Raw genomic sequence first — 11,202 nt, 5'->3', positions numbered from 1 at the left:
TCTGAAAGTCAGTGGGTTTTTTTAATAGGTTAGATGTCTTGACTAAGGTCTGTGGTTGACACAAGCTTAAGGTGTTTTAACATTTTGCAACGATACAAATACATTAGTAAATAACGCTCATTAATTTTGAAGCTTTTACATGTCTTAAAGAAAAAAGGCGGTAAAAAAAATACCTCATCCCTGCAGCACTCTATAAACAGGCATTCAACATTCAGCATTTTATCCACTGTGGTTTTGTCCTTATTCGTGGTAAACAAGTTGTTCCCATCACATGATAAAAGATGGTTGGTAAAAGCATTGGTCGATAGTTAGTAAAAGCAACATTTCTACATGTTCAGCTGCCATGGGGAGCTCAGTCTCAAGGCCACAAGAGAGGAATACATTTAATTATTCCCCTCTCAGTTCAACGAGACAAAAACCTTCCCACTGCAATCCACTTGCCTCTCTACATTGTGCTCCCTCTTTCTCCTGACCCTCCCGTCTGGCCTTTACTCTGTCTCATGCTCTGTCAACATCATCTGCTGCTTTGGAGCAGACAGGCTCAAAAGCAGACCTTTTTTATTTTCCTGCAGGTGGCTGATCTGACGAAGGCAAGAGGCAGCAACAATCCCTCTTCACTTGCTTTCCTCTACCACCAGCACCTCGTTTCTTGTTTAACACCATGCCAAGACTGCATTCTTGTTTGCCAAAGTAGAACATTTTCCACTTAAATAGAAAACCACAAAGGTATCACCCTCCTATGTAAAAATGTTAAGTAGTTTATAATGTGTATTACACACTATAACAAGATTTTACGGACATTGTTTGTCTTTGAAAACCACTTAATTCTCTTGTGGTTCAATGTCATGAGGTTAAATATTTAAAAATGCACCTACATGCATCTCAAAACCTCTCAAGCAGATATGATGATTAAATACTTCCAATCCCACTAAACTAGTATTTGTCATGGTATATTGTTGCAACTATAAAAATAAAAAAATAGAATACATAACTGACAGGACCCATTCGGCATTATGAATACTTTTATTTCTGGATACTTGTTGTCGCCAATACATCTATACTTTTATTTGAGAATGTTGGACTTTCACTTGTAATTTAATGTTTTTATAGTGTACTACAGGTGGTTTTATTCAAGTTAAAGATTCATTTTACTTGCTTCCACCAGTCGTTTTTCACTTTCAACCACATCAAGTTCTTTCTAAACATTCAAAGACTGCATGTTATTGTCTGCAAAACTCAAATTTTGTAAAAAGGAAAAAGTTCAATTAACCTACTGTAACTCTCTACGCACCTTAAATCACATTTCCTGCTAGTTTAAAGAAAAGAAAAATCATCACAGCTCTGCCTGCAGTCAGGCAAATTAAATGAGCAGTTTTTTTATTATTTCTTAGCTCCTTGCTGTGTGGGAACATTCAGCAATGGCTCAGCATGTCAAACCATGTCAAGTGTTACAGCTCCCTTCCTGTTTTTTTTTCTTTTTTGGGGGGGTGGGGGGGATATCACGCCAGAGAAATTAACTAAAAGGCTGGTCTTCAGACCCCTTCCTAAAATGATTAACCCTTCTAGAGAGAATTATTGAGTTCTGAGTGGCTGTGCTTTCTCATCGCCTATAATTGTTCTTTTACTGTTGTTGCCTTCATCAGTCTCTCTCCTCATTATATGAAAAGAAGGGGAACATTTCTGAATAGAGGAGGGAGATTTTCCCACAGTCAATCAACTCAGAAAAATCCACCATTGTGGCCATTTTCCCATTCCAATGCCCTGCTGCACAGACCGCTGTGCTCCGTGGGACAATGTTCTTATAATTAACTGACCATTCCTCCTCCTGTTTGAAAAGCAAATGTAACATATAATATAATGCAGCTATAATTTAGAGTGAAAATCCTCAGCGATATGATGTACTTTAGCTATTTAAGTTTTATCCTAGACATATATAATTATGGTCATTTGAGTGAGTACAGCTGCAAGATCATTTTCTTTTTTGTATTCCACCAATTACTGAAAGGCTTTAGTGCTGTGATCTATACGAGCCATGTACCAGTGAGCCTTTTTTTTTTAGCTCTTAATGAGAACAAAGTGGCATTATTCTGCTGAAGCCTCTCTTAATCATACCTGCAATATCCTGCATTTATTTTTATTTCTATTTTTTAAGGGCAAGCTAATCTAATTTATTAATGTAGGTCAATTCATACATGAGTTTACTTGCATGTAATGCAGTAAAAGCTCAATTTAAAACCGTGAATGAAATAAAATATGATGAACAAATTCAGAGGCGATACACAAATGGAAAAAAGAGAGACAGAAACAAAAGAAAAAAAGGAACTAAAAACCAATAAAAGTGATAAACATGACTTTGATAATAGGAATTTAAGCTTACTCTTTAAGGTGGTCAGAAATAAGGCACAACTTTAATTCTCTGGTGATTTGTTCCATGTGGTGCTATTACTATAAGATATAAGGATATAAATACGACTAATCTAATATATTGAAATATATGTCATACAGCAACACTTGTGCATTAAGGAATACTTTTATGTTTGATTTTTAATTACATTTTGCTGTTAATATTTCAAGTGTGAAGTATTTTAACACTTCAACTTCTCCCTAAGGATATTCTGTCTGCAGGCTTGCATCAATATCTTTCTCTCTACAACATTAAATAATAATAATTTTACACTAAATAAGTAAAAAATAAAGATATTAAAAGTGAGCATTCCTATTAACAATTGTAAAGAAACATTTGCAGATAAAGTTAATTATAGAAACAGAAATAATAAATAAATAAAGATTAAAAGATTAAGACCCACGCCGAAGAGAGACAAATGAAATGTAATGAATTACTATTAAACCGCATTATATGAAACTAAACATAAAGTAATAAGTGGTATACTCTATTATCAATTCTGAACAACTGCCCACACATCAGCGGTTGTGTTAGTGCACGCATGCGTGCAGCCTCTCCTGCGCTCACGCGGTCTCATTCCAACCAATCAGCGGGCAGCACTGTGCAGCCGGTACAAGAGCATCTCCTTCGGCCGTTCGACTGCAATGGCGGAGACAATGAAGCTGAGTGGAAACCACGCTCCTCCTAATGAATCCAGTAAATTGTCTAGCTACAGGGACTGCATATGTGCGATATTGACGCTGTTGTCAGACTTCGGGAAAGAGGTTGGTTGACATTGTTTGAGCCCGAAGTAGCACCGAGAGACGTTTCTTTCCGTTCGTGTAGTTAATGAGCTAGCTACATGCTAATGTTTTTAGCATCCCAGTGTAGCAGCACTGCTTAGGTGGTGAACAGTCATTTTGAGCGACTGCTCATAGCGGGTTTAAGACGTAGATCAAAGCACCAATTTAAGAAAAATCACTTCAACTCTATTGTCATCGTCACATACATAGCTCTTCCCTTCTCACCCCGGCAACCCGTATTCAACATGTGAGCTATATAAATTATGTTCATGTGGTTTGTACATCTGCTGGAATTATTCAGTACATTATGTGATATCTACTACAGTTCTTTCCCTTTTAATCAAGAATAACAATAGAAAGCAGCAACTATATTATGTTTTCAAATTGTTTTGTCTGACCAAACAGTCCACAACCCAAAGGTATTCAATTAAAAATGATATAGCAGAAATAACCTACAACTTAATACTGCACATTGAAAAAGCTGGTACCAGTATTTAACCCTAATTTTAATGGCTTAAAAAAAATAGCTGCTGGTTTATTATCAGCTCAACGACTAATCAACTAAGTAACCTATAATTATGTTAAACACTGAATCTGCTTCACACTAATGTCTAGGGCAGTGTAGCCTTAATTTGTGTGTGTGTGTGTTTTTCTTTTTTTAAATTAAGCTCAAATTAAGTGACGCTGCTCTGAGAATAGAAGTCAGCTTCGATGCTGTGGATCTACCGTCATCTCCAGATGCTCGTGTGTTCAACTGTTTGCAGGAGCATGTCACTCAATTACAGGTAAAGTGGCCACATTTTGTTAAATTGCATGATTTCATCGTGGTAACACTAAAAGGTTTTGCTGAATTACTTTTCAATTGATGACCAATACATCATTATTTATGTGTTTTAATGTATCATACCATGTTATGCTTGTTAGTAGGGTATTTCATCATATTTTGTGCTTTGATGCAATCATTTCTTAGGCCGTATCAGAAAGCTTAAAGACACTGGTGGAGGCTCACCGCGATACATTATCTGCAAAAGACGACACATCGGTTGACGCCGTCACCTCGTCGTCACTCAAAGAGCAGTGGACTGCGCCGTCTGAGCACCGTCCTCCAAGCCCAGAGGATGCAGAGAGCGAGTCGGCGGCGGATGATGTCATGGTTCAGATCAGAGCCAGGAAGTCAGAGGTTAGTCTCCGTCAGCAGATCTGTCAGCTGTTCTGGCAGTGACATGTTTAGTGCCCTCTCTCAGTCCCTGTCAAGCAAATGAATAATCATAAGTAATTGCTTGACGTGCCGCAGTGAAGCAAATGTTTGATGGAGATCTGATAAGCCGAATTCAGCAGAGAATAAGGGGTCCTTCAGTGCTGTGGTTGGGTAGAGCAGACCACATTGCTGGAGGGCTTTGAGAGAGGGCCAGGTCCTTGATGGATTATGAAGTGGATGCTCATTACTCTGAGATTGCATGTGGATGAAGGACAAGAGGCCCCATTCTGTTGTGCATTTATTTTGGTAGCCAAGCAAACAGTATTCATATTCCATCATGTGATGATGGCAAGCAGTTCAACTTTTTTGGCTACCTGGAGTAATTCCCCACTACATTTCTCATTCCATGTAACGTAAATTTCCGTTTGCCCCAGATCATTACACTTACCGAGGCAAAAAAAAACAAACTGATTGCATTCTTGACACCTATCAATAGCTCATCCGTCCTTTGCGTCTCATTATCTGTGTTGTCTCTCCTTTGTAACCCTAGATTGAGCGAAGAATATCTGCATTTATGGAACGCAAGCAAATGGAGATCAATGAAAACAATGTACGCGAATTTTGCAACGTGATCGACTGCAATCAGGGTGAGAATTGGAAAGAGGTTTGGGGGGGGGGGGGGGGGCATGGTGGAGAGGGAGCCTGCACACAGATTGCCAATGTTTGGGAGAGAGCTGATTTCCACAGGCGAGAGGTCAGGCTGAACCGCTCCAAGAGTGGGGCTGAAGTAGCTAACGCACTCGGCCTTAAAACACAACCAGCTAAGTCCAGAAAAACACGAGACAGAGAAATCTTTTTAAAATTCAAAGCCTGTGTGAGACGCCAGTTATAGAAATCAGGACACACTAATGCTAATAAAAATGTAAGAAATGTATATAAAATGTTTATCACTTTTTGTTAACATTTTTATTGACATTCAAAAAATATTTTTTAATTACATTTTCTCTTCTGTAGAAAACAGCTGTGCCAGAACAGAGGCCGTTTTCACTCCATATCCAGGTTTCAAAAGCCACGTGAAAGGTAAGCAAATATATATATTCACCACAAATATCAATGTGACAGTTCCTAACAGCTTTATTTTTACAAGCTGTCACCATAACTTTTTGAAATTTCACACATTATTTTGAAATAGTCATAGGTCCATAATCCTTGACTTGACAAATGATAAGAAATGTTTATTATTTTTGGTTTGATAAATATCAAGTTTACATGTCACTCTACAGTTATCACCTTATCATGACAAAATGTGGTTTTGAGTCCGCTTGATGCAAGAACTCATTAAACATATTTAATATTTAAAGCACCAACAGATTTATCACATTTATCAAAATAATCTAAACTGCTAACAAATGTCAAGTATTTTGTGAGAGCCCTTTGTACATCTGCATGCTTTGTGAATGACCGTAGACCACACTGTTAACTCGTCTGTGGTTAATATTATTAATTCTGTACCTTGACCGGCTAGTTACGCGGGTTGTAAACACTTACGGGCCCCAGACACGTAGTGGGGGAGGCCAAGCAGAGGCTGGGGAGCAGCTGAGGTTGCCGATGGCGAGAGACTGTGGAAACGCAGCCATAGAAGAACGACTTCACAACATCGAGACTCACCTGAAACTCCCAACAGGTCAGAGAAGGACAAACACACACTGTGTCTCACTGTATGTTATAAGTGTCGTATATCATTACAGATACTCTTTAAAGTTGTTGTTTTTTACCCTACCTCTCTTTTACACTTACTTGTAATCCTCGACTACACATGTTGATTTTGTCATGTGAAATGATCAATATTCAAACCCTTTTCAACAAGTGTTTGTTCTCCAGCTGGCCCAGTCCCACTGAGTGTCTACCAGAGACTAAAGAAGCTGGAGGATCGTATCTTGGAGCTAGAGGGACTCTCACCAGAGTACTTTCAGTCCACGGTGAGTCCTGGCTTTGAAATGGACACGGGAAAGGCACTTGATAATTATGAGTCAGTGTTCATACGAAGGCCTTTTGTGCTAGTGTGCTGTTTATCATTTTCTGTTTGACTTAATTAGCACACATATAATCAAGTTACTAGAAGTCATAGGTATACTCTTCTTCTCCATACATTGGAACTCTGGAGCTCTGATTGTTTTGCCAGCCAGACTTTTAACAGTTAATAGACCTCTTACATTAAATTGATGGCAGACACATGCTCAATGAACGTGTGTGTGTGTGTGTGTACGTGTGTGTGTGTAAAACGTGGTCAGATTAAATCACTCCACAGTGCAATGACTAGATAGTTAGTTGATTTCTGCTTCTTGAAGTTTTAGAGATATTTTTTCCCAGTCCGTTACACATTTATAGGGATTTAACATAACTTATTATATACAGCGGTCATATTCTTGAGTTCTACACAATATGTAGAATGCTCTGATTAAAAACTCTGCTGGGCGATTTGAAGAAAATCAAATATCGATTTTGTGACGATATGTTATGGTTGCCCATCGGTGCTTTCACACAATATTTACACAATGAGTTTCTTGATAAAATATCATCAGTAACTAAGTGGGACAAGACAAATAATACAACAGACTGGTAAGTTCAGAAAATGTAAAGAAAACTGAAATGCAGCCTTTAAAACCAGGAAAAGACAACACTAATGGTTAAAAGAATCAACACGGTACCTGTAAGTTTGTTCCCTCTTGTTTCTGTTACTTTGAGAGAACCACAGAATTTTGCATTCAGAATTCATCCATTTCACACGCTGTCAGTCACTTTGGCATTTAATGTGTAGGATGCCTAAATTAGCATGTAGAATATTGGTTTGCAGTAGGCAAAATCATTTCAAAATGAAATCTACTTACTGAGAGGAGTTTGTCGCTGATGCTAATGGAGTTTCCTCTCATATGCCCTGATACTTCAACACGTTTCCCTCCTCGAGTTACACTTAAGCTGATTTGAATCAAAAATGCTCGTGGTTAGATTTACCCGAACTTTTAGGTCACTGCCGACGGCTCACTCGGGAAATGACTTCTTTTTACTACACCGTGGTTTTTGGAAAGACTCAAAACATGACAGAAAGTAATACATTAGACTTCATATACAAACCCGACCGACTTCAGCAGAGAAAAACCGACTCTTGATTTCCTGTCTTGACGATGTCTGTCCAGCGTGTGCTTAAGATGCTGCATGTCTCTTCACACTGGTGTCTCTCAGCACAGCACGCTGCTTCTGTGAGTATGCTGCTCTCCATCTGCTTTTGACTCACTGCATGGTTGTGTGAGCAGAGCCAGAGATGTCGAGTGTCTTTGAATAAACTGATGGGGTCTTTTATATTCAGAGTACCACTTTTTTTTTCCCTCTTTTTTTTTTTTGGCAATTTCTGAAAATACTGTAGTTTGGTGTTTGCTGAAGAGCTGCACACAGTTTGCCCAATATTTCAGGATCAACAATTTAACACTGAACAGTTAAGGAAGCTCCTCAACAGTTTTTGCAACAAATTAAAAATAAACAATTCCACAAGGTTTTAAAGTTGAAAGTAAAAACACGTTTCTTAGAGCACAGACATTCATAAGATGATGTACCCGTGTTATTTCAATTCCCATGTTAAACATCTCCAACTATTGTCAAAATAGCCAATAAAGGCAGATTAACGTAAAAAATAACCTTACAATTTGATGAATACATATTGTGTATGCCGTCTGCTGTTTTTTGCTTATAAAAGTTCACCTCTTTGTATTTCATGAAGTGGATATTAGGAAATTCCAAACCCACATTGGTTTTCTTTCAAAACGTCTTTCCATTGCACTGTGTCTCTGTCTCCTTTCAGTCCTCGAGGCAAAGTAAGAATGGCAACAGACCAGTACCTCAGTATGCTTCTCAAGGCTGGAGACAGTTTAGACATTTTACTAATTAAAAAGGTCTAATGTGTACTTGTGTTTTTGTTTTTTGTAGGGTCACCTCCACAAACGACAAAAGACATCCCCTGCTCAGGTTAGTAGCTGCTTTGTTTCCTTTCACTGAACATTGTAAATCGAACCTTTTTCGATCGATTGATCACTTTTTACTCACTTTGTCCTTCAGGCCTGTAGTCTTACTGAGCTGGATGAGAAGATCAGTGCAGTGAAAGCTGCACTACTGAAGAGGGTGAATGAATTCGGGCCGGGATATGGAACAGAGTGTCCACTGTAACATCCCCACAAACAACACTCCAAACACACTGTATATTAATGCATTATTGGTTTCTTTTTGTGTTTCTGACTTCTTCATTAGTACCGTTCTCACAATATGCAAGCAAAAAAACATTTAATATGAGCTTCATTTCATGGGCAAAAAATGTATTTCACAAAGTAGCTTTTGTAGTTGACTGAGATGTATTTGTTACTTTAAATAAAGATATCTTTTCCTTGGAAAACTGGACTTGTAACTTAATCATGAGCCTAAAGCTACTATAAGGAACTTTAATTTTGTGTTGAGTTTGGCGCTCCCTGTGAACAAAAGTGGAAGTGTTTCCAAGAACCAGATTCCCTTTGGAAAACCTTTTATTTATTTTAATTTTACTGCAGTTTACTACAACGGTCCTAGTATAGTATCATATGAATAAATCGGTGTAGTATGTCATAAAAATATAAAAAGAAAAATGTAATATCAAAAAAGGGAGTAGTATATAGTATGCCATAAAAAACAAAGCTATAGTTTCAAAGAAAAGGTCATAGTATGTCATAAAATTTCATAGTATATTTTGTCATAATAATGGGAAAGCGTAGTATGTCATAATGAAGTCAAAAAAAGTCACAGTATTGTGTGTATATATAGTATGTGAAAAAACACAGTATAGTATGTCATGAAAAGTTCATAGTAAAGTATCTCATGAAAATGTCAAAACAGTGTAGTCTGTATAGTGTCGTTTGTTATAAAAGTATTTCATGAAAATGTAAAAAAAAAATTTGAATAGCCATAGTACATTACGTCATAAAAAACTGTAGTATGTCAAAGTCATAATATAGTGTGTTGGAAAATATTTAGTAAAAATGTCATAGTAAAATATGTGGAAAAAAACGTCATAAAAAGTCATAGTATGTTGAAAATGATAGTATATAATGTCGTGAAAACGTCAAAGTCAGTATTGTATGTCGACAAAAGTCATAGTATAGCATGTTGATAATTGTCATAGTATGACACGTCGAAAAATGTCATAAATGTCATTGAATAGCATGTTGAAAAAATATAAAAAGTCATAGGATAGTATGTCGAAAAACGTCATAGTATAGCATGAATTAACGTGGCCAAGACCAGAGAGATGGTGGTCAACTTCAGGAGGAGGACGACGGCTCCACAACCGCTGAGAGTTCTGGGAGAGGATGTGGACATGGTGGAGGAGTACAAGTGCCTGGGTGTCTCCATCCACAACAGACCAACAGCAACGCTGTGTACAAGAAGGGGCTGAGTCGACTCTTTTTCTGAAGGAAACTTTGATCTTTCAATGTGTGCAGCAAGATGTTGGAGATGTTCTACCAGTCTGTTGTGGCCAGTGAGTGCACTGTACATCTCCGTAGTCTGCTGGGGGGAGCAGCATTGGAGCCGGAGACACCAACAGACTCAACAAACTGGACAAGAAGGCCGTCTCCATCATTGGCTGCAAACTGGGCACTGTGGAACAGGTGGTGGAGAGGAGGACACTGAAGAAACTACTATCCATATTGGATAACCCGGACCACCCTCTCCACCACCTACTGCCGGTACAGCGGAGCACTTTCTCCTACAGACTCATCCAGCTCTGCTGTCACAAGGACAGATACAGGAGATCATAGTATGGTTATGTAGTATACGTCATTTTCTGACAATTGTTTCAGTTCTAATAGATGATACAGTAGTCTGAACTTCACATTAAAATGAAGTAAACAAATCTGATATAAAATGCATTTAAAATGTTCATCTTTGATCTCTAATGCTGGTAGTGTGTGTGTGTGTGTGTGCGTTCATGCATGTGTGTAATTGAGATGAATCTGAGAGCACCTGATTTATCTGCCTGACTGCTGTGAGACGATAATGGTTGTCATTATAACAAATGACCTGATTACTGCAACTCTGTTTGGAAAACATATTGGAGACCCAACAAACCAGCATTAAATGGGACGCTGCTGTGTTTGACGCTGTGACATGTTGATAAAAGGTTTTCGCATAAAGCTTTTACTGAGCAAGCGGCTGAGGCAACGATCGTGATGTTTCTCTTTTGACTTTTTATGAGTGAACCAGGGCTCCGTTCTGTACATGGAGTCATCAGAGCAATAGCTCCTTAAGCCCAAACTTGTAACAGTGCAGGCTGATGACATAATGACAGTTAGCTGGATCATGGCCATGTTGTTTTATGGTTAACCCTAAACATTAACTTATGTCTGTCTTTCATAATAAAAAAAATATGATTTTAGATGACAACATGTAGGTTATTGAGAAATTATAATGATCTGCTGATGTAATTATCACAACATAATTGTTGCCTGTACCTAAACTAAAAATAGCTTGAGAAACTGTGAGCAAGAAGAAATAAACTGAAGTTAAAGATTCTGACTGTTAAAAGACCAACGGAGCCGGAACATTTCATTTGACATCAAATCATTTGTCATTTGAACACTACAACTTAATAAACTGTTCACTGCAGAACTCACTATGATGAAAGTCTTTTTAAGATATTTTAGAAATAAAAAGTTTCATTTCCTTAGCAAGCTAATGATTACACATTAAAGTAGCATAAAAAGGGACATATTAAAGTAAAGTACGAGCACCTATAGCAATAG

At 37.9% G+C, this 11,202-nt stretch overlaps 1 protein-coding gene across 1 annotated transcript; it reads left to right on the top strand.

Annotated features, from left to right (window-relative positions):
- Window positions 1-3,048: 3,048 nt before the first annotated feature.
- On the top strand, window positions 3,049-8,806 carry mbip (MAP3K12 binding inhibitory protein 1; the record flags this gene model as incomplete). The annotated part of the gene is made up of 9 exons (XM_079174310.1): window positions 3,049-3,168; window positions 3,855-3,971; window positions 4,157-4,366; window positions 4,935-5,031; window positions 5,399-5,464; window positions 5,910-6,068; window positions 6,266-6,363; window positions 8,363-8,401; window positions 8,492-8,806. 9 exons carry the CDS (start codon window positions 3,049-3,051, stop codon window positions 8,597-8,599), a joined length of 1,014 nt encoding a protein of 337 aa, XP_079030436.1. The 3' UTR covers window positions 8,600-8,806.
- Window positions 8,807-11,202: the final 2,396 nt, after the last annotated feature.

Source organism: Pholis gunnellus, assembly GCF_910591455.1.
Source record: "Pholis gunnellus genome assembly, chromosome: 15".
Lineage (NCBI taxonomy): Eukaryota > Metazoa > Chordata > Actinopteri > Perciformes > Pholidae > Pholis > Pholis gunnellus.
Note: the sequence above shows the minus strand (reverse complement) of the source record. Positions and strands in the feature narration are given on the sequence as shown.